This window comes from Palaemon carinicauda, chromosome 17, assembly GCF_036898095.1.
Source record: "Palaemon carinicauda isolate YSFRI2023 chromosome 17, ASM3689809v2, whole genome shotgun sequence".
Classification (NCBI taxonomy): domain Eukaryota; kingdom Metazoa; phylum Arthropoda; class Malacostraca; order Decapoda; family Palaemonidae; genus Palaemon; species Palaemon carinicauda.
The window spans coordinates 68,748,245-68,772,291 of record NC_090741.1 but is presented as its reverse complement, the minus strand read 5'-3'; the positions used below and the strand labels follow the sequence as shown (position 1 = coordinate 68,772,291).

The 24,047-nt window shown below is 40.9% G+C and overlaps 1 protein-coding gene across 2 annotated transcripts in view; it reads left to right on the top strand.

The window, feature by feature from the left end:
* Positions 1-727: 727 nt before the first annotated feature.
* LOC137656123 (ribosomal RNA-processing protein 7 homolog A-like) overlaps positions 728-24,047 on the top strand; it is a 50,839-nt gene continuing 27,519 nt past the window's right edge. For both annotated transcript variants that reach the window (XM_068390300.1, XM_068390299.1), the window contains exons 1-4: positions 728-929; positions 2,677-2,816; positions 4,494-4,619; positions 19,757-19,916. In XM_068390300.1, coding sequence (XP_068246401.1) covers positions 893-929; positions 2,677-2,816; positions 4,494-4,619; positions 19,757-19,825 — 372 coding nt within the window. In that variant the 5' untranslated portion in view covers positions 728-892 and the 3' untranslated portion in view covers positions 19,826-19,916. The remainder of the gene's footprint in view (positions 930-2,676; positions 2,817-4,493; positions 4,620-19,756; positions 19,917-24,047) is intronic.

The following is a 24,047-nucleotide window of genomic DNA, read 5'->3' as shown; positions in this document are numbered from 1 at the left end:
ATGTACGAAAGAGGACATAAAGAAGAGAACAAGAGAATGGGACACAAGCAAATGGAAGAGTGAAATGCAGTGCAAGGAGAGTCTAATTTTGTATAAGAACTGGAAAAGTGAAATCAAGGAGGAGGAAGTGTATGACAATACATTTTCGTCAATTTTATTATTCAGAGCAAGGACAAACTCATTGGGCTTGAATATAAGAAACAGACACCAAGATGGAAATATAAACTGTGTATTATGTGATGTAGAAGAAAATGCTAACCACTTTATATTATATTGTCCACAGTTTAGCGATATAAGAATAAAAGCAATTGAGCTTCAACAACCATACGAAGAAGATAGTGCACAAACAGTTGGAAAATTCCTTTTTTGTGAAGAGAATATTGAAAACAAGAAAAGTATACTACAACAAATGTGGATGAAAAGAGAAAAACGAGTGAAAATAAGGAACACACAAAACTAAAAGACACAGAGGCGCCGTTGTAAAGGCGAAGCCTCACCCCAGAACCTGAACCTGTCACAAGGTGTTATCGTATCCAATTTCAAAGTATAAGGGAATAAAAGTAAAGATTGTGAAGCTCATTATGATATTAATTTATTTAAGGCACAGATGATATAAACTTAATAATAAGAATAAACTTAGAAGCTTTGCATCTATCTATAAAGAGATAGAGTGTCAGCAAACTTATTTTGCGGAGTGAGCAATAAAGAACCAGGAACCAGGAACCACTTGACAGCAAATTTTTATTAAACCAATTGAACTCTTATTACTTGGCAATTATTAAATATCACGTGAAAAAAAAGTGTTTGTTGTGTGGATATTGGTATATTTAAGCAATCCCTCAAAAGGGGAAAGTTAAACTAAATTGCCGTGCCGTGGTGTAAATTTAACAGGATGGAAGACTGTCCACAGATTGCACAGGGTATTAAGGGTAAGAGATATTATCGGTGGATAAAGATATCTATATATTTCTGAAACTTTATTTCAGACAGGGACGTGTGTCATTTTTTAAGAGAACGAATCTTTTTCTATAGAAAAGGTAGTTTTTTCTCTAGGTTACATTACCCTGTAATAAACTACAATAATACCGATAATCTATTCATTAGATGGTATATCATTTAAATTCTTTTGTCTCAAGTATTTATATAACTTTTGGTCACCCATGTGATTTTTATTTTTATTTTGCATGAATTTTATTATGTGGAATGAAAGTCAAATCTATCTGAAAAGCAGTAGGCTATAAGTAGGTACCAGGGGTTGTTTTCAGCAAAACTATATCACTATGCCAGTTGTATATGTACTATTAAACTGTATTTCTTTATTGAAGCTTTATTTTCATCTAATGCAACCTGTTATGGTGTGTTCATACTTATCAGTGGGAAAGAGTTGGCTTAGGTTAAGTTAGGGGTGCGTAAGGTTTTGGTGTATACCATTGATGTTTCACAGGTAAATATTTACCAAAGTTTTAAGGGAAATGTGGCTGAGCTACAATATCCCATATAACATGAGAGGGACCGCCCATTTAATTACAAGATTCGTTTTATGATTTATGGAACTCTTGGGGCCTTTGTATAACAACGGACAGGACCTCCCGTGTGGATAGAACACCATCCAACCTAACCTACAGACCGTGTCCTTACCTAACTGGGGCCTAACGCCCCCCTGCAACCCCCCTCGGACTACCACATTCTCAGCGAAAAGGTTGATTATAAGGGATTTATAGAGCATGGCCATCATCATACATACCCTCCAAGCTCTGGGTTTTCAAGGGGAATGAAACTCTTAGAGTTTGTGTAGGAGTGGTCAGGTTAGGATGTAACCCAGACAAAATAGAAGTACTGCTTGTTTCTTGTACGTTATGTTCATCTGTTTTACCTGTTTACCTGAATATATTTTTACGTTTTATACTTTGCGAACAAAACTTACTCTAATTTATATTGAAAATATGGTGGCCTTGGTCATGATGGGGCCTTGGGGATATATTGTTTCGTGACCATTGTTAGCAAAGCTTCATATGCTTAGGCTACCCTAGCTATCATTGCTAAATTTTTTACGAAGAGCTCATAGATACTTTAATTATTAATGTATTCATGTTTCTTGAATCTCTTCCATTTTGAACAAAATTTTAGTCTTTATCACCTTTGGTGTACTTTAATACAGTAATTAACTAGGTAACGTCAGCCATTTATGCATCAATTCTAATTGATGATTGATTACTTAGGCTATGACACTTAATTACATCTTAGACGACAATTGTTGAGACTAATGTGGGGCCATCGGTGTATAGTTTTTTAAATGATAAATATTTTATATTAACCTGGTATCTACCCAAGTACTTTAGTTTTAAGATTATATTTAAAAACATTAATTGTTGATTTAGATAGGTAACCTATGCTAGCATAAATTAACTTCAGGTATTTGGTAGTTATGTTTTTAAAAATAAAAACTTCACGTACTTTGCAGATTGAATTTTTGGTTTCCTTAAATGATTATTTTAAGCATTCATTGAAAATTGTCACATAAATATTTAAAGCAAATCCCTCAGACCATAAGCTTAATAAGCCAACATGCAATAGAGAAAAATATTAGTGCTGAATGCAAAGTTACTTTATAGGACTTTTAGCTTTAAAACACTATATTTTTTTCGACCTTAATTTTTTTTTTATATATATTTGCAGTTATGAGGTTAAAATTCAAGGAGGAAAGCAAAAGTTATCGTCATATTTTGTGGAAGAGGCATAATGTGCGCATATATGGTGAATTGAAACCTCCAGGACGTAAGTTGTTTGTTGTTAATGTTCCTCCATATTGCACAGAGGTAAGGATACTTGGCAACACACTCAAATTCCAATAATTCCATGCTATGAGTTTGTAGTGATTGTTATACTTCACTGTAATGAAAAATATTTTCTGGTTATTTGTGAAGACTGTGGTTGAAAAAATGTTCATAGGTTTTACTGAAATTTTCCTTTCAGTAAAGAGCCTATTTAGGCCTAAGGAACTAACTCTTTGTAAAAACTATAGAATTCTAGTACTGTACTGTATAAGACTTCGGAAATATTTAAATCTGTATTCTGTGTAGTACATCAAGCCCGATTTTTCAAACTTTACTTTTGAGACACATTATAGAACCTTCTTAAAACACCCATGATATTTATGCATTTTTAAGTTTGGAAATGTAAGAAATTAATTTGACCTTTATTGTATCGTGAATTACAGTTCCTTTAACATTACAGAACACCCAAGTTGATTATTCAATACTGTAATAGTTGTTCATATTCTGAATGTCCCAGGTAGAAGTTTACCAACAGTCAGTGTAATGTAGTCTTCATTTATGAATATTTGCACATTGTTATTCCCTCTTGAAATTGTGAATATCTTTAATCAGTTGTACCAATTGTCTTTTTTAAGTTTACTTATTTTTTATGATTACATTTAATAGACTGCATGTCTTGGTGGCAATTCTTTAGTTCAAATTCAAAAGACCCCAGTTTAGAGAGGTTTGCTTACCCTTTTTCTGAATCATTGAAGATACTGGTAGTAACTCTTAATAGAATTTGATTGGTGTTTAGATGGTGAGAAGTATTAGTTTTAAAACCAGTAAGTAAGTAAAGACATTGAGAGATTATTAAGTATCCTTTCATTAGTATGGGAAAATATTAGTTTTATGCAATCTGCATTTATTCCTGTCCCTAAAGTTCTCTTTAACTTAACCCTTTCACCCCCAAAGGACGTACTAGTACGTTTCACAAAACTCATCCCTTTACCCCCATGGACGTACCAGTCTGTCCTTGCAAAAAAATGGTATTTAAATTTTTTTTTTTTGCATATTTTTGATAATTTTTTGAGAAACTTCAGGCATTTTCCAAGAGAATGATACCAACCTGACCTCTCTCTGACGAAAATTAAGACTGTTAGAGCAATTTAAAAAAAAAAAAAATATACTGTTAAATGTTCTTGAAAAAAAATAACTCTTGGGGTTAACCCCCAAGGGTTATTTTGGAAATTTCCAAATAGCCTGGGGGTAAAAGGGTTAATGACTTGGTATATTTTGTTTTAGTCTACACCAAGTACAAAGTGGTCGATCTCTTTCTAATTAACTAAATAGTGTCAATTGAGAACACCTTAGAGATGTTATAGTTTTGGGTTACAGATTGAGATTTGATAACTGGAGCTAGCAAATTAATTGTACCACAAATTGTCCGTCTTATTGATTGTTTTCTTAAAGTTTTAGGTTTTGACAATGTTTAGGGAAACTTCCCAACTTTTTAAGATTTCATTCCATTTGGTGTTATTATTTTTATAGGGAAGATAGATTGAATTAAAAAGATTTACATTGTTCTTAAAAGAATTTTAAGATTTGGGAGGATGGATTATTATATAGTAAGCTTAAATAGATTTGATTCAATAATTTTTTCTATTGCATTGGGAGTCTGTTTTTTGTTGTGATATTAAACATGTAATTAAATATTTTCTCTCTTCATTCTTCTTCCAGAGCAACTTCAAGCATATATTCATGAAATATGGGAAGGTTGACAATATATACTTCCAGAAGAAACCATCATTAGATAGCACAGCACCCCCGAAACATCCTCATTTCTCCTTGGTAAACCCTGTTGAGGTAAGAAAATTCATTACTGGACTTTGCTGTCTCTATGGAGGAATTCCAAGGTACAATTTACAAAAGGTTTAACAGCTAGGTGAACATCTACCTACCTGTGTTATTGACCCAAGAAATATTGTTTAAGGGTATAACTTCAGCAACCCACACTAAACACTTTTGAAACAAATTATGACAGTAGCTCAGACTTCACTAAATGATAAAATTCCTACTTAAAACCTCTCAATTTTGACTGAGGACTGGGTGAGAAATGAAACTTCATTATGGCACCGTCGGTCAATCAGTTCATTATGCATGTTGCATAAGATTTTTCATAACTCTGACCATCGTTTACATTCAGATCTCCCTGGACAATTCTATCCTGTTCGTAATACTAGGCAGGCAGTTAATTCTAATAGCCAGGCCTTCTCCATCATGAGGCTCAATACTACGCAGTACTCTAGAAGTTTTACTCCAGCTTTTACCAAGTTGTGGAATGATCTTCCTAATCGGGTAGTGGAATCAGTAGAGCTTCAAAAGTTCAAAGTTAGAGCAAATGTCTTTATGTTGACCAGGCGGACATGAGTCTTTTTATAGTTTATATATGACATATTTGTTTTTGACGTTAATAGTTTATATATGACATATCTGTTTTGACGTTGTTAATAGTTTATATATGACATATCTGTTTTGACGTTGTTACTTTATTTTAGAATGATTTATTGTTAATTTGTTCTCATCATTTATTTATTTCCTTATTTCCTTTCCTCACTGAGCTATTTATCCCTATTGGAGCCCCTGGCTTATAGCATCTTGGGTTTTCCAACTAGGGTTGTAGCTTGGCTAGTAATAATATTCATAATAATACAAAAATGAGATTTGGAAGTTTTTGCTCTATCTACCTCCCAAAGTTGGGGGAAGTGCCATGGTAGACAGATAAAGCAAATTTATCTTTAAGTGAGAAAAACTTCCAAATATCACTTTTCTAGTCCTTATGAAGTTTCACTTTTTACCCAGTCTGTCAGTCCTCAGTCAAAATTGAGAGGTGTTGAGTAGGAATTTCACAATACATTATTTATGATTCAAAGTTGTTTAGTTTAGGTTTCTGGACTTTCGTCCCTGTTTGTTGGGTCTATAGCGCAGGTGTGCAGATGTTTAGCTAACTATTATATCTTTTTCTTTTGAACCTTGAACATTTCAGTACTAACAAGCGATCATCAAGTTTAGGCATCACCTATTTGATAAGAGTGTAGTCTCAGTTTTTGGTATTTCATTAGAATACATGTATAAGAGATCAAGACTTGGGACATGGTACTCATCTTTGAAGATTGTAAAAAGCTTACTCCTGAGTAGAATACAGATTTAAATTTAGGTATGTTTAATGTTACCAACTTGAGTAAGTAAGGTCTCAATAAGTCATGTATCATGTATTTCCTCTACATACTTAAAGATTTAGGTTACCCATAAGTGACAGACAAGAGACATATCATTGCCTAGTCGCAGAATGTCTCCGAGACAAGTGATATTCACACATGATCTGTGCTCATGCACCCTCTTCCCCAAAGCTTAAGTAATTGGGTAGGTGTATGGCAATGGTCCACTGTATCTATAGGATAAAGGGACAATAAGGTCTTATTTCCCAGTAAAATGTATTAACCCTGAAGCAGGGTTTGAAATTGGGACACTTCAATTGTAACTTGTCAGTAGCATGTATAGCAGTAATTTATTGTTTAAATTCCCCGACCCAAAGGTTTAGAGTTTATTGCATCATAGACATAAATTTGTGTTTGCCCCTACACATATACAAACTTTTTGTACTTCAAGATAAGGAATGAAGAGTTGGAGCAGTTGTTGAGTTTGTTCACGAGGTAGCTTTAGATATGTAGTGAGTGCGAGCAAGTAGTGCCACCCACTCTGTGGTCAAAGACTTTACTTTTGTCTTCAGCTGCAATGAGTGCAGGTATACTGCTGTGTCCTATCAATAGGTTGTTAATCTTTTCCTTGTCCTTTGAATTGTTGATTGTTGCCTTCATTCTCATCATTCTGGAAGCAAAATAAGATGTTTATAAATGTTGGGAAAAGGGTAGATGCTGTAACCTGTTGATGGCAAAACCAGCTAAAGATACAACCACACTGCTTTTCTTGTAAGGGGGCATGATTATTTACTGTCGTCCCCATGTGCCGATTGTAGATTGTGTCCTCCCGTACAATGCTAAGTGTTTGCTATGAGGAGGTAAAGGAATGCTAAGGACTCTCCTGCATTATCTTTGGCAAGACCAAGAGGATGTCAAAGAAGTAGTATTGTATAGCCATTTTCTCTCTCCGTCGAGTTTGCTGGGTGCTGTGGCTTTTGAGTATATGCCACTGGGGAGTATGTCTGGACCCTGGGGAACTTGGGTGTAAAATGGGAAGCGTTTTAGGGTTTAGTAGGGTGTGGAGTTCCCCCAGTGATAGCTATACTCCACCATGCACTAGAATTTCTCCAATTGCTGTGCAGACTGTTGCTGATGAGTTTGACCTAATCTTAGGTCTTGGGGGTAGGCCATCTATGTATTTCTTGAGGGAGCTGGTAGCCAAGGCTTTTTTGTCCAGTGACCCCAGTACCAGTGAAGCCTGTGGTGACCCCAAAGAGGCCAATGAGCATAAGGCCCAAGTAGCCTCTGAAGCCAAATAAGGTGCCTATCACCTGTGGCCATCACCCCCTATGCCCGTCACCCTTGTGTCTGTTGTTACCCTAGTGCCCGTGCCTGCCAAGCCTTTGTTTGTTACCTTGTGACCCCTGAGCCCTTTGTTCCAGTAACTTCTGTGCCAGTAATCCCAGCCCCTGTGACCTTTTTCAAAGACCAGTGTCTGTTACTAGTGGAGTGAGAGTGACCGCTGCTTCCCCTGCGATATTGACATCTAGTGTTGTGGTTCCTCAGCACAAGCAACACAGGAAAGGGTACATGTACTTCTGTCTGTGTTGATTGATGTTAGAGATTATTCCCTCATCAATGACAACCAACCTGGTTCATTGTCGGTCCCTGATTACATTACTGGTTCCCTTCTTGGGACCAACTGCTTGTATCCATTTGTGGTAAATACTGTAGGTGTCCTGAGCAGCCTCATTAGCTCTTGACCCTTATAGGAGACAAATATATTCAGGATTCTTCTGCTGTGAAGTCACTAGACCTCGGCCCAGTACCAACAGAAGCAGAGAATCCAGAGTCGTAGTGCTCCTTTGTGGAGGTTCGAGGCAATGAAGGTTCTATGTGCCAGAATCTTCTGCACCGTTACTTCTACTGGTAGACCGACCTACCAGTAGGGAGGTATCTCTTGGAGAGACTCTGAACATAAGGCATGCCCTTCTTGACTTCTGAGTTAGTGGTCATTGAGACTAGTCATAGCTACCCCATGAGTATTCTCGTGGCTCCTCTGTGACATACTGTACTTCGCAAAGACAATGGGGTTATTAACTGCCTCTTTAGGGAAGTACAGGAGTATCATTCTGTCCTTTTGGTAATGCAGTTACCTTTTTGGCATACCAGACAGCATTCCATTGGGCCAACAGATTTTAAGAGGGATACCGTGGTGTCTCAATTCTCTGAACAGGTTGGTCCAGAGGTGGTGTTTACGCTACGGAATGCTCATCACTTTTGTTGAGGAATCATGTTCAGGTGGTTGTGAAGAAGTCGAGGACTGATTTACAGGACTCTCTGATCCACCTTGCCATAACTTCTGGGGTGTCTGTTGCCAAACCAGTGGGATCAGTGGGGAAGAAGGTCACCCAAACCTTCTCAAGACCCTGATCAGTGCCACCTGGATCTGTTACTACTCATAGGAACTTTGTGCATACACAGCCTTTTTAAACATTTAAACTTACCCGCTGGTTATATAATAATAGCTTTATTCTTCTGTCCGGCAGAAAATTCAAAACTCCCAGCAATCGCATAGATATGCCAGGTATACACTAGCGCCACCACGGAGCTAGGTCGAACTATCCCTCTTAGTATCAGATTTTCTTCTGCGCCATATTGGCAACAGCTTTGGAAATTCACTCGCCGTTTACCTGGAGTTAACAGTGTTCTTGGTGATGTACAGTTGTTTTTTGGTTTTGACTTTCGCAATTATTGGACTCACTTTCAGATTCTCTTGAATACCTATTGAATTTGGATTATTTTTTGACCCTTGCTTGATTTTGATCTCTCTATTTACTTTTCAAAATAGCTGACCCCTCCCCTTCATATAGGAAGTGTGTGAAAGGGTGTAAAACACGGCTTCCAAAAGCCTCTGTTGATCCCCATACGATATGCATTGAATGTAGGGGTAAAATTTGTATTTTTGAAGATCGATGTCAAGAATGTTTTGAACTATCCGAGAATCAGTGGTTGGCTTATGAACGCTACTCTCGTAAACTAGAAAGGTATAGAATCAGGCGTAGTTCTTCTCGATCAAGGGATTTATCATTTTCTAATGTCATTGAACCTAATTCTTCCCCTGTAGTGGTAGATCCTGAACCTAATTCTGTTCAATCTGAGCCCACAATGAAAGATATATTGACAGCGATCCAGGCTCTTGGTTCAAGGGTGGAATCGTTAGCAGCGGACAGAGACCAAATTATGTCCGATGTTAATCAACATAAAAGTGGTAAGATTAAAAAAGCTTTTCATGTGTTCAGTGATGTGGAGGGTGCGTCTGCGCGTTCTTGTCGTTCACCTAGCCTTAGACCTCTTTCAAGCTCCCGAACCCATGGGAGAAGTAAAGTCGAGCGGTTAAAGGGAACGAGAAGCGTCATCAATCGCGCAGACATACCTTCGAGCGTTCCTGTTGCCTCGATGTCACAGATCGCTCACCCTCAGCATGGGAAAGGTGAGGTTAGTTTTTTGTCCTCATCCTCAGATGAAGCTATGCATGGCAAAGTCTGGCATCAGGCTTCCAGACCCCTTAAGAGAAAGGTGGATGAAGGCGCGCAGCGACGCGATCCATCACCGCAAGCGCCTGGCTGTAGCCATTGGGATTTGCCAGAGCGCTTTCAATTGTCTGTTCAATGTTCTCCTCCTAAACGTCCTTACAAAATGTTTGAAATTGACAAGGGGATAATTCAGACTGAGTCAGAGCTTATTCCTGAGTCTGGTGTTACGGTACATGCACCACCGCTACCATCAGACTGGATTCCATCTCCTGATTATGTGGAGCGTTATGCGAGCGATGAAGAAGGCGAATTCGCAATGGAAGTTTTGACTCCTGTTTTGTCTAAAGTTGATCTTAATTGGTCTATGCTGCTTGACATGAAGCAGCAACTCTCAACGTTTATGCAATCTTATCAGCCCGCGGTCAGCAAAGCGTTGGTTCGTCATAATTCTGATCGTGACGCGATGTCGCACAGGCGGCCTACCTTTACACGCGATGTTGAGCAGAGCGATGGGACTGCTTCTACTAAGACTGCTAGTGTTCATAGAGTTTCTATTTCTCTTGACAGCAAACGTCAAGCGAGTGAGCGTGATGTAGAGAGTCATCATTCCAAGCGCGACGACAAGCGCGAGGCGGCTGAGCGTGAAGTCACGTGCCAGGCGCCTGAACGTGACATCGTGCGCCTAGCTAAGCGTGACTTAGAACAAAAAGAACGTGATGTCGTATGTCAAGCAGACCATGACGCCAAACGTCAGTCGGATTCAGTACAGCATGCGCACCGATGTGCGCCAAGCGTAATATTATTGAGAGCAAACAAACTGAACGACTTGATCGCGCACACTGCGCGGCTGACGCTTGCGCTCGCGAGCGGCACCTTTCAGAACTAGAAGCAGTTACACCAGCTGGAATTATTTCGGAAGAGGATCAGGATGATCATTTCTCCCTGGATGAGCCATTGGACATTGCCTCAGAGGAGGAAGGAAATGAAACACCACAGCATTCTGTTGATCTCAAGAAGATTATGTTGATTTTTTCAGAATTATTTCCTGACAGCTTTACTCCTGTAGCCTCTCGCTCTCCTCCATCGGAGTTTACCGTGGGATTATCATGAAAAAGTCGAGGTTTACTAAGATGGTTCTCTCCCGCTCTTCTAAGAGAGCATTAAAGTTGATGGAAAATTCGATGCAATCTAAGAGAGTTTCAGGAAAGACAAACTTCTCTTTTCCTCCAGCCAAGTTAGCCTCCAAGTCTAGCATATGGTATGAAATAGGAGGTGTCCTAGGCTTGGGAGTTCCTGCCTCTGCTCAGGGCGACTTCTCGAGTTTGGTAGACTCTTCTTGCCACTTAGCTATGAGAAGAACGAAGATTTTATGGTCTATGACTGAGTTGGACCATCTTCTCAAGGGCATATATAGAGCTTTTGAAGTTTTCAACTTCCTTGATTGGTCTCTGGGTACCTTGGGAAAGAAAGTTTCCGCTTTAAAGGACCCTGAGACTTCTAATCTTATCTATATAATGTCCTGCATGGACAAAGCTATAAGAGATGGCTCAAATGAATTAGCAGCCCTATTCACAGCCCAAGTTGTTAAGAAAAGAGAAACTGTGCTCTTTTCTCTCTATGGGAGTCACTCCGTTCCAGAGGTCAGAGTTGCTTTATGCTCCTCTTTCTCCTTCTCTTTTCCCTTAGGAACTAGTAAAGGAGGTGGCTGCTGCCCTTACTCAAAAGGCTACTCACAACCTGGTCTCTAAATCAGCAAGGAAGGTTCTTCCAACGTCTTTCTCCGCCCGTGGGTTCAAGGAGGATTCTACCTTCCCTCAAACAACAAAGTTTTTTCGTGGAAGAACAGTCGATAGAGGCAGCTTCAGATCTGATAGTAGAAGGGCCAGAACAAGGAGAGGCAGAAGCAGAGTCTGACTGCCTTCACCTTCAGACAGCAGTAGGGGCCAGGCTATGCAATTTTTGGCAGGCCTGGGAGAAAAAGGGAGTGGACCCATGGTCCGTCCCAGTGTTAAAGAAGGGATACAAAATCCCTTTTATCTCGAAACTCCCGTTAATTTCAAACCTAGTGGATCTTTTTCCCAAATATAAGGAAGAATCAAAGAAGCAGGCCATGCAGCTTCAAATGTCTCTCTTGCTAGAGAAGAAGGCGATAGAGAGGTTACGGGACTTAAAATCACCAGGCTTCTACAACAGACTGTTCCTGGTTCCCAAGAACTCGGGAGGATGGAGGCCAGTCCTGGACGTAAGTGCCCTCAACAACTACGTCCAGAAGGCAAAGTTTTCTATGGAATCCCAGAGTACAGTTCTTGCGGCAGTAAGGAAAGGCGACTGGATGGTCTCATTAGACCTCAAGGATGCTTATTTTCATGTCCCGATTCACCCGAATTGCAAATGTTGCCTAAGGTTTGTGTACAGGAAGGAAGTATTCCAGTTTCGGGCCTTATGCTTCGGCCTCACCACCACCCCTCTTAGTCTTCACAAAGATCATGATGAATGTGGCAAGCATGCTCCACTCAAGAGGCATCAGAGCCTCATTTTACTTTGGCGATTGGCTACTAGGAGCCCCCTCACTCAATCCCTGCCTGGAGGATTTGCGTCTGACAATGAGTCTGTCAGAGGAGCTAGGACTTCTGGTGAATTCAGAGAAGTCTCAATTGATCCCTTCCCAGAAGATCCTTTATTTGGGGATGGAGATTCACAGTCTGACTTTTCAGGTTTTTCCATCACCTGCAAGAATACAGCTAGCTCTCCTAAGGCTTTGTGCCTTTCTAAAGGAGGAGTTTTGTTCGGTGATGGAGTGGATGAATCTCCTGGGAACTCTCTCTTCACTAGAACAATTTGTATGTCTGGGGAAACTAAATTTACGACCCCTTCAGTTCCATCTCAATTGCCATTGCAACAAAGAGGACAACCTCGACAAGGAGAGCATTTACGGAACCAATAAAAGAGGGCCTTCGTTGGTGGAACAACATAAACAGGCTCCAGGAAGGTCTCTCTTTGGAACAAAAGAGCCCAGACCTTGTGTTGTTTTCCGACACCTCGGACTCGGGGTGGGAAGCAACACTAGGAAAGTCAGAGATTTCGGGTTTGTGGACAAAACAACAGCAAAGTCTCCACATCAATCAAAAGGAGCTGTTAGCAGTCCAGTTGGCTCTCAAGGGGTTCGAGAAGCTAGTACTGAACAAAGTAATACAAATCAATGCAGACAATACCACAGCTTTGGCCTACATAGCGAAACAAGGGGGAATGCATTCGAGGCCTCTTTACAAGATGGTAAAAACTCTTCTCGTTTGGGCACATCAAAGAAAGATATCCCTGTTGACAAGATTCATTCAAGGGGAAAAGAATGTGAAGGCAGACAGCCTCAGCAGGAGGAATCAAGTTCTCCCCGCAGAGTGGACACTGCATCTAGATGTATGCAAGAAACTTTGGTGGATTTGGGGCCGCCCTCTTATAGATCTATTTGCAACCTCAAAAACCAAAAGACTAGAGAATTATTGCTCCCCAGTTCCGGATCTCGAAGCGTCACACAGACGCGTTCCTGATGGACTGGTCACACCTAGATGTGTACGCTTTCCCTCCATTCAAAGTGCTGCACAAAGTACTGCAAAAGTTTGTGTCTCATGAGGGAACCAGATTGACGTTAATAATCCCCTTCTGGACGTCAAGAGGTTGGTTCACAGAGGTACTGGAATGGATGGTGGATGTTCCAAGAAGCTTGTCATTGAGAATAGATCTTCTCAGACAACCCCACTTGGCAAGAAACCATCTAAACCTCCCAGCTCTACGTCTGACTGCCTTCAGACTATCGAAAAACTCGCAAGATCTAGAGGATTTTCAAAGGAAGCAGCCAAGGCTATTGCTAGAGCAAGAAGAACTTCTAGTGTCAGGGTGTACCAATCCAAGTGGGAAGTTTTTAGAGCATGGTTTAAAGCAAACTCGGTTTATTCATCCAGTACCTTTATAGCTCAAATTGCCGATTTCTTTTTAGAGCTTAGAAAAAGGCAAAATTTCTCCTCCTCAACCATTAAAGGGTACAGGAGTATGTTACCAGCAGTCTTCAGGTATGGACATTTAGACCTCACGAATAACAAGGACCTTCAAGATCTCCTTAGATCCTTTGAAACCTCTAAGAAACGTCAACAGGATTCACCGGAATCCAGACATGGAGGATTCTATCTTAGATTGTCTTCTTGCCATTATGGCTAAGATACAAGAAGATGATAGAAAGGCTTCTTTTGTCTTTTTGGTGATTTTAATGCTTACCATAGGGAGTGGTTAAGTTCTGTCTCTTCTACCGATCGCCATGGCTTAAAAGCTTTAGACTTTGCCTCTGAATCAGGCTGTGAACAGATCATAAATAAAGCTACTCACAGGACTGGTAATTGCTTGGACCTCGTATACACCGACTCCCCGGGCGTTATAACTAGTAAGATTAGTTCTCCAGTTGGGACATCTGATCATGCCTTGATTTCATTAGTAGTGATGACTGAGCAGCTTGTCCCAGTTATATCATACTCTTGTAAAATTTTTATGAAATCCCAAGCAGACTGGAATTGGATTTTGCATGATCTTTTGTGCTTGAATTGGTGGCAATTATATAGTAGTGTAGATCCTGTTGTCCCTTTGAATGAGAATCTAGTCAACATAATTGATAGGCGTATCCATTCTTGTGTGCTAAGGTACTGAGTGAAGGACAAACCGTGGTTCAATGATGATTGTAGACGTGCTTATTTGGAGAAGCAGGAGGCCTATCATCTTTGGAAGGGTAACAGATCAGATTTGACCTGGAACAACTATACTCAGCTTCGAGCTTTTGCTCAGAGAGTTTATGCCTCAACTGAAAAGGAATACAATTTAACCATATAAGAAACCCTTTCTGGTACAACTCAGGAACATAAATGGTGGTCTACCCTTAAATATGCACTCTGGTGTAGATGCAACAGTTCCTCCTTTACTTAAACCAGATGGCTCAGTCACTCACTGTCCAAAGGAAAAGGCAACCCTTTTGGCTGATGTTTTTGACAGTAAACAGAACAGAGTAATGAAAAACTTGAACTTCCTCATTCCTGTTTTCCTGAGGCTAAACTAACTAGTTTAGCATTTCGATCTTGTGAGATTAAAGCTCTGTTGATGGACCTTGATGCTTATGGAAGTGTAGACCCAAATTGTATTTTTCCTGTGTTTTTTATAAAGACAGCAGATTTCTTAGCTCCAAAGTTATGTTATTTTGCCAAAGTAAGCAAGAAGAGGAGCTTTTAGCACTTGTTGGAGAATTGGTAATGTTACTCTATGTAAATGTGTTTGTGGTAGCTCAAATCCCACTGATTACCGCCAAATTTCCATAACTCCCATATTATCTAAAGTGTTTGAATGTCTTCTGGCAGAACGTCTTAATAGGTTTGCTGAAGGAATCACCTACTCCTTAGTTTGCAATTTGGTTTTCGTAAAGGCCTTGGAGCATGTGATGCCCTTCTTACAATCTCCAATGCTGTACAGAAATCCCTTGATTGTGGTCAGGGAGTTCGTATGATTGGCCTTGATTTTAGTGCTGCCTTTGACCGTGTTAATCATGAGGCTCTTGTTTTGAAACTGAAACAGTTGGGAGTGGATGGGTTGTTTCGTAGGATTATTATTGATTTTTCAAGTAATAGATCTCGGAGTTGTTGATGGGCATCATAGTGAGTATAGGAATGTGATATCCAGTGTTCCACAGGGTAGTGTTCTTGGCCCATTACTTTCCATACTATATACACATGACATATGGTTTGGCCTAGAAAACAAGCTTGTTGCATATGCAGATGACACTACTCTCTTTGCATCAATTCCATCCCCTGAATGTAGATCTGGGGTTGGTGAATCCCTTAATAGGGATTTAGCTAAAATTAGTGCATGGTGCAAATTATGGGGTATGAAGTTGAATCCTAACAAAACTCAAAGTATGATTGTAAGTAGGTCAAGGACGGTGGCTTCTCAACATCCGGATCTCAGTATTGATAATGTTTCTTTAAATTTGTATGACTTTTAAAATTTTAGGTGTGATTCTCGACAGCAAATTTACTTTTGAGAAACACATTAGGTCTGTGTCTTCTTCAATTGCACAAAAAATTGGCTTATTGAGAAAGTCTTACAAGATTTACGGTGATCAATCTATTCTGAAGAAGTTTTTTAATTCTTTCATTCTACCTTGTTTTGAGTATTGTTCTCCTGTCTGGTGTTCAGCTGCTGATTCTCATCTTAATTTGTTGGACAGAAACTTACGATTTATTAAATTTCTTATTCCTGATCTAGATATTAATCTTTGGCACCGTCGTTCAATTAGTTCATTATGCATGTTGCATAAGATTTTTCATAACTCTGACCATCCTTTACATTCAGATCTCCCTGGACAATTCTATCCTGTTCGTAATACTAGGCAGGCAGTTAATTCTAATAGCCAGGACTTCTCCATCATGAGGCTCAATACTACACAGTATTCTAGAAGTTTTATTCCAGCTGTTACTAAGTTGTGGAATGATCTTCCTAATCAGGTAGTTGAATCTGTAGATCTTCAAAAGTTCAAAGTTGGGGCAAATGTTTTTATGTAGACCAGGCTGACATGAGTCTTTTTATCGTTTATATATGACATATTTGTTTTTGACGTTGTTAATAGTTTATATAGGACATATCTGTTTTGACGCTGTTACTGTTCTTTTGAATGATATATTGTTAATTTATTCTCATCATTTATTTCCTTATTTCCTTTCCTCACTGGGCTATTTTTCCCTGTTGGAGCCCTTGGGCTTATAGCATCTTGCTTTTCCAACTAGGGTTGTAGCTTGGCTAGTAATAATGATAATAATAATGGTGTTGATTTCAGTGCTGCTTTTAACCGTGTTAATCATGACACATTTTGTTTGCAGATATAGATGGTAGTTTGTGGGTCTTTTCTTAGTATTATTATTACAGTATTGATATTTTTAGTACAGTACTGTAGTAGATTACAAGTAGTTGTTGAGGGACACCATAGTGAATACAGGAATGTATTATCTGGTGTTCCTCAGTGTAGTGTTCTTTGCCCTAATGTTACTTTTCAAATATCCAAACAAGCTTTTTGCTCATTCAGATTATTCTTCTCTCCTGACACTGATTCTATTTCATAAAAGTAGGACTGTGGTTGCTGGATCACTAAACAGATCAAGGTAAAATTAGTACATGGTGCAAATTATAGGATGCGAAGTTAAATGGTGGTAAAACTCAAAAATTACTGTGTGTTCAAGTGCAGTAGGTCAAGCACATTAGATCCTCCCCACCTAGATCTTTTCATGAACAGTGTCTCTTATTTGCAGCTTATTTGAAATTCCAGATCTGATCGTTTTGTGAATTTACATTTGAGAACCATATATCTCTTCATTTGCACCAAAAATTGGTACTATATATTGAGAATCTTTCATTACTTTTAGAGACCTGCTTATCATGAGAACATTTTTTGGTTTATCTATTTTACCTTGTTTTAAATATTGTATCCCATTCTGGTTGTCGGCAAAAGTGGTCTATTAAGATCCTGATCCCAGATTTGGTTACAGTATTAGAGTCCGGCATTGTTGTTTAGTAAGCTCTTTACCGTAACTAAGATTGTTCGTAATTCTGATCATTCTTTGCATTTAGACCTTCCCAGACCATGCTATCCAATAGGTAATGCTATACAAGGCATGCATTTAATTCTGACAGTTTTAGCCTTTCTTTATTATTATTATTATTATTACTTGCTAAGCTACAACCCTAGTTGGAAAAGCAAGATGCTATAAGCCCAGGGCCCCAACAGGGAAAATAGCCCAGTGAGGAAAGGAAACAAGAAAAAATAATATATTTTAAGAACAATGACATTTAAATAAATATTTCCTATATAAACTATGAAAACTTTAACAAAACAAGAGGAAGAGAAGCAAGATAGAACAGTAAGCCCGAGTGTACCCTCAAGCAAGAGAACTCTAACCCAAGACAGTGGAAGACCATGGTACAGTGGCTATGGCACTACCCAAGACTAGAGAAGAATGGTTTGATTTTGGAGTGTCCTTCTCCTAGAAGAGCTGCTTACCATAGCTAAAGAGTCTCTTCTACCCTTACCAAGAGGAAAGTGGTCACTGAACAATTAGAGGGCAGTAGTTAACCCCTTGGTTGAAGAAGAATTGTTTGGTAATCTCAAGTGTTGTCAGGTGAATGAGGACAGAGCAGAATATGTAAAGAATAGGCCAGACTATTCGGTGTATGTGTAGACAAAGGGAAAGAACTGTAACCAGAGAGAAGGATCCAATGCAGTACTGTCTGGCCAGTCAATGGACCCCGTAACTCTCTAGCGGTAGTATCTCAACGGGCGGCTGGTGCCCTGGCCAACCTACTACCTACAAAGGCTTAGTACTTCTCAGTTATCTATGATAGTTCTTAAGCATATATAAACCTTTAGTCCTTTAAAATAGGGACATTTCTTCATTGGCATTGTAAACAAGTTGATTAATGATAGCTGGCACAAGGGTGGAACCCCCCCCCCTTCTCCCACCTGCATGTCAGAGAATAGCCACTTCTGTCTTTTACCGTGACGAGCACAGATGTGCTACCGCATTCTTCTCTCTACTATTGTATCTTTTCATACATTCTTTTGTAAAAAAAAGTTGGTTTTTAATCTTTTATTAGGAAACCAATTTTACCATCGATGTCCTCTCTGAAATGGACCATGACTTTCATTTTTCATTCACTGCAATTTCCACAAAGCTTCCATATTGCAGTATCCCATCCAAAGGGCTTTAGGGAAGTGCTTCCCTCTAAAACCATTTTACGGTTGGCATTCACTTTATAGGGAGTGTCATTATGTATTCCTATAAATAAGATTTGAGAAATTTAACTTGGTCCGGTTAAATAATGTGGTGAAAATATTATTAAAGAGGAATAGCCTATGTTACCGCTGAGCAGCAGAAAAGAACTTCACTCTCAGAATTTAGTGAACCAATTTGACCCAGGGTTTTATTTACAAGATTGTGGCTGGTAAGAAGACACCATCTTATCTCTGATCAGATGCTCAAGAAGATACTGAGAGGGGAGAGAGAAATATAATCAGCAAAGCTCACCATCTATTTATTAACTTTTACCTAAAAGACTAGTTTTTGAATGGAGATGGAAATGGACTAAACTAAGATTAGTTGAATGCTTATGTAAGAGGAGACCAGTTTTAGCTGATGAAAAGTTGTAGGCAGAAAGCATTGAAGCTAGGGCCAAAAGCAACTGCAAGGAGCCTGTAATACTATGAACAGGTTGTCTCTGCTCAAAACAAGCTGTAGCTTGAACCCTCTGGTTTGTGTGCATGAAATAAAAACATTTCTATTTTCATTTTTTTAAACATTCAATGTCTGTTAGACTTACACTAAGCATTGGAAAAGATTGTCTGCATTCCCTGCCATCTACTTAAAAGACATTACCCACAATATCATATCAGTAGTGTCTTGTATAGGGGCTAGGCAGGCAGTCCCATAATGAACTATATTCAATTTGTTTTTTCATCGTGCATCAGTGTCCTGGCTCCCATTTAAGTCATGTTATTCTTGCCAAATATCCGTGACTGTTTGCCTCTTCAAGGTCATTTGTTGTTAATTGGTTTCCTGTCTCGGTTCCTTTTGGCATTATCAACATAATAAGATGTTTTTAACCCTCTGAATTAGTGTGTCATCCATTCACGTAGTTATATGAAACCTTTTCAGCTTTCTAATCCTGTTTTCCGTTTATTTGTATCTTTATTCCTTTATTATTTACGCCATGAAATGTTAGCATAAGTACAGTAGGTTGACGCATGACATTGTTGCTCACTGTAAAAAAAAGTTTGACTGCAATTTTGTCATGGCTGGGATCACCAGAGGGTTAAGGAAACAAACAACTGCTTTACAAGGATTACCCCTTTTTCCCTCTGCAATTAAAAAATGCTTCCATCATTGAGTGAGGGAGGAGGCTTTGTCCAATGCAGTTGTACTCTTAGTCACATCATTGAATTAGGTGTGTATGAGATAGTCAGTATTGTGATCATGGAGAATTATAAAGAAAGGAACGTTACTTATGAAGCATAATTTTGTGTTTGTGTAAAATGGAAACCATTTGATAATTATGACTGTTCAACTCTTTGAATTAAAGACATTTTAAGGAATTTTAACTACAGTACCCTGTACTTTTATGGTGTTATTTACAATGAAGATCAACGAAATATTTCAGTTTTAGCATTTCAAAAGTCTTGAACATATATTTTCAGAATGGCATCAAGAGTACAGCAGACTGTATATTAGTTCAGAACAACTCAGCACAAAAATTAAGTCTGTAATGGAGAGTTATGAGAAGGAAAAAGAAGAGGTGGAGAAAGCTGCCAAGGAAGATGAACCTGATGAAGATGGCTGAATTACCGTTAACTCAAAGTAAGTATTCTCACTAATAGTTCTTTTTTGTTCCTAAACTAAATACAAACCCTCATTCTTTACTATAGGAGATATTCTAGCGCTAGCTGGAAAATACGGCAAAAAAACCTTAACAAGGTCGTTAACGACCAGGCCGATAGTTATCCACCTGTTAGGGGTGGGGGACTGCCGGCTGGTAGCTACTAAATACCTTCAATCGAATTCTAGCCGTCGCAGTGGTAACACCGCTGCTCCTGCTTTTGTTTGACTGGCAAACTAGCCTTTCTTTAGTGTTTTTTTTCATTAACTTTTTCTTTTTCTTTTTCTTTATTAGATGTGATGTCCTCTAATATGAGGAAGTGTCCTGGGATTCCCCCAAAATCTTGTGGCACATTCATGTCACCACTGGAGGTGGATCTTCATTCCCTATGCCCTTCGTGTAGAGGTCATAGGTGTTCTGAAGGCTTCCCCTGCCAAGTATGTAGAGAATGGTCGCCATCACAGTGGGATAAATTCATGAAGAAGAAGAAGAAGAAATCCAAGAAGGATTCGTTACCTCCAGGTTCGCCGTCGAAAGGTAAGGAGTCTCGTGCCTCTTCTTCGGCCTCTCGATCTCTTCCTTCAGACTCTTCCTTGCCTCCTTCCTCCAGGGGGAAGTCAAGGAAGAGCGGCACCATTGACTTAACCCCCATTCCCCCAGGTCAGGCAGATCAAGTTGCCCCTCCCAGTGGGACAGTTTCTTCCATCATCGGAAATAATTCTATTACCGCTTCTATTCCAGATAACATATGAGTGGTATGGCCTGCCCTTGAACTTCCTGGTTCTCCTTCGGCGGAAGTATGGAACCAGTTCCTCGCGGGCACAGTTTTACCTCAGGTCCCTTCTGTTTTGGAACCTTCGGGAGTTCTGGACCTCGCCGACATCCCGTCAGCCCAATCGGCGGCCGCTGAAGTGTCAGCAGATGTAATAACTTCAGCTCCCGCGGAGCTTACTTCGATCATCGCGATACCTCCCCCTCCTCCTCATCCTCCTCCTCATCGTATTCGTCCTCCTTGGAGGATAGGCGGGAGAGAGAGAATAGGAAAAGGAGAGCTCGCTCTCCTTCACCCAGATGTTCTCGTCGGAGAGAGAGACGACATAGGAAGAGACGTTATCGTTCTCGCTCTTCCTCGCCTTCTATCTTTTCAAGAAATGTCTCGCTGAGAAGCGATAAACGCTCTCGTCATAAACATAAGAAGAGTACATCCTCGCGTCATCGTTCTGCTTCGCGATCGTCTTCCTCTCGCAAGGAATCATCTAGGCGCTATAAGAAGAAGAGCTCTACGATACATCCACTCAACGGGCGATGTTAAATCTAATCGTGCCCGGAGCGAGACCAAGGAAAGAGAGTACTCTTAGCGCGATTCCTCTTCTTCACATATTATCGTGAGGAGCTCAGATCGCTCTAGGGAAGAGAGAAAGAACATTTCTTCTCGCCGTCGTTTCGTATCAACAGAGAGAGAGCGCTCCTGTCCTTTAACCTCCCGATCATGCAAATCTCCGGACATATCCGCGCTGGGTCATTCACCTCGCCCTCGCGTTTCAGACAGAACAGCTCCCGTTCCCGTACTTTCTAACGAATTACGGAATATGAGCTTCGCGAGAACTTCAGAAGAAGACGCAGGGGTTCAACCCTTCTTCTCTTCGGCTGAGAACAGAGGAGAAAGGCCATACCACTGATCAATGCAACCTCTTATTGAGACTACTGTTAATTCGGTCGCCTACGCCTAAACCATCAACTTCAAGGCAAGATCAGGCGCGCGCGCGGCGCCATTAGCTAGCGCCCAGCCTTCCCTTGGAATATCGGCAATGGAGTATGCTACTTCGCCGTTACCTTCACTCGGGATTCTATCGCCCCCCCCCCATCCCCCTCGCGAGGAATTAGCGTGACCAGAAGATTCCTCGGAAGAACAACCATCAAAAGATTTAGAGTCCGCCTATCTGAGGGCTTTAAGAACGATGTGTAATATCTCAGGCCTCGGAGATTTACATCTGTCATCTCGACATACTGACGCTCCAGCTTTAGACACTGTCTTCCTCCACCAAACCCTAAGACCAGAATTGAATTTCCCTAGTTTATTCACACTGCAGGCCGTCTGAGGAAGGTCTCGCAGGCGGTCTTGGGGGAAACAGGTTCCTTGAAGTCTCAAGGATCCCATAAACTTCGGCATTTTCCTTTTTCGAGGCAAAGGCATTTTTACAAGGTCAGAGACGCCAACCCTTCTCCTCTGACACTGAATCCCCTCACAGCAAGGCTCACACCTGGCTGCTCTGTTGAGAGAGACTCTTTTCTCCCAGTCCCCTTCACCGCCACAGAAGCCTCGGCAATGGAAGCAGCGTCAATGTCCCTTCTGGAGACATTATCCTGGTTTGACACATGGTCAGGCATAGTCGGCTACCTAGCAAGTCACAAAGACCTTTCAAACCAAAACTCCATGCAGTTCCTGCTGGTAGTCCTGGCTGCTGGGGCCAAAACGATGGACTTCCTAACTGCTTCGGCTGCAACGATGTGGGGCAACTGGATTCTCAAAAGGAGGGAATCAGTAGTCTCCAGACTTCATAGAAGCATTGGTAAGACTGAGAATTCTGATTTGAGGAACTCGGATCTTCTGCAACCTCTCCTCTTTTCTAAGCAGGCAGTCTCCTCTGCCCTAGACACTTGGAGGAAAAAGTCGCAGGACACTGCGATGCAAAAGGCTGCTTCCTTTCGCCCAATGCAACAGCAGCTAACTCCACAACCCAAAGCAACAATTGCAACATCACTACCAGCCAAGACCCTCAGCTGCCCCTCTTTTACACCCAAACCCATGGGCAGAGGAAAGTCAGCTCCTCCTAAGGCTAAAGGCAGAGGGAGGAACCCGAGACAGAAATAGGGTCACTGCTCCCCCCTCACAGTGCGTAGGGGGTTGCCTGCACGTGAGTTGGTGGAAGGCTATGGGGGCCATGCAATAGACCATCAAGGTGCTGCGCTTCCTGGTTCAGGGTCGAATCTTTGAGTTCAAAGTCCTGTGCTTCGGCCTCTCGACCGCACCACAGGTCTTTACGAAGGTTTTCGAACTCGTATCTTCGTGGGCTCACAAGCACGGAATTCATCTGCTAAGATACCTGGATGATTGGCTACTCCTGGCCTCATCCAGGGAGCTAGCTCTGGATCACCTGAGAAGACTTCTGAGCCTTTACAAGGACCTGGGGATCCTTGTAAACGCAGAGAAGTCTTGCTTGACTCCGACCCAATTCTGAAACTATCTGGGTATGTCCATCAACACTCAGGTAGGGAGAGTGTTTCCGTCGGAGGACAGGCTTCGGAGACTGGTTCAGTCCATTGCCCATCTTTTGTCTCCACTACTGCCTTCAGCCAAGTCATGGCAGTGTCTTCTGGGCCATCTTTCCTCCCTGGAAAAACTAGTTCCAGGCAGAAGATCGAGAATGAGAAGTCTCCAATGGCATCTGAAGACCCATTGGTCTTAAAAGACAGATTCCCCATTCTTGGCAGTGGAGGTTCCAAATCTGGTGTTAGAAGATCTTCATTGATGGTCGACCAGAGAGGATACCCAAAAGGGCATTCCCCTCCAAAGCCCCAGTCCGAAATTAAAACTTTTCGGACGCGTCGCTACGGGATGGGGTTCCCACCTAGGCCCGAAATTAGCATCAGGAGTTTGGTGTCCTGTAGAGAAGTCTCTCCACATAAATCACCTTGAATTATTAGCAGCCTGGAAAGGCCTAAAATTCTTTGTAGAAGATCTATAAGGACGATAGGTGGTTCTGATGAGCGACAACTCTACAGCCGTCTCGTACATCAACAAACAGGGGGGATACTCTGGCAAGAGACCTCTGTCTGCTTGCGGTCCAGATTTGCCAGTGGGCAGAAAGTCCCATTTCTCTCACAGCCAGGTTTATTCCGGGCCGGAGAAACATCGTGGCAGATCAACTGAGCAGGCATCACCAAGTGCTGAGTGGCGAATAGTCTTTGGATCCTCGAGTAGTGAAGACAGTAATAGCTTTGTGGGGTTTCCCCACAATAGACCTGTTCGCCACCTCTCTGAATGCGAAACTTCCCACTACGAGAGTGTTTGCAGCTTGGTGTAGAGGGCGAGGCTTGTCTCCTCTCGATCC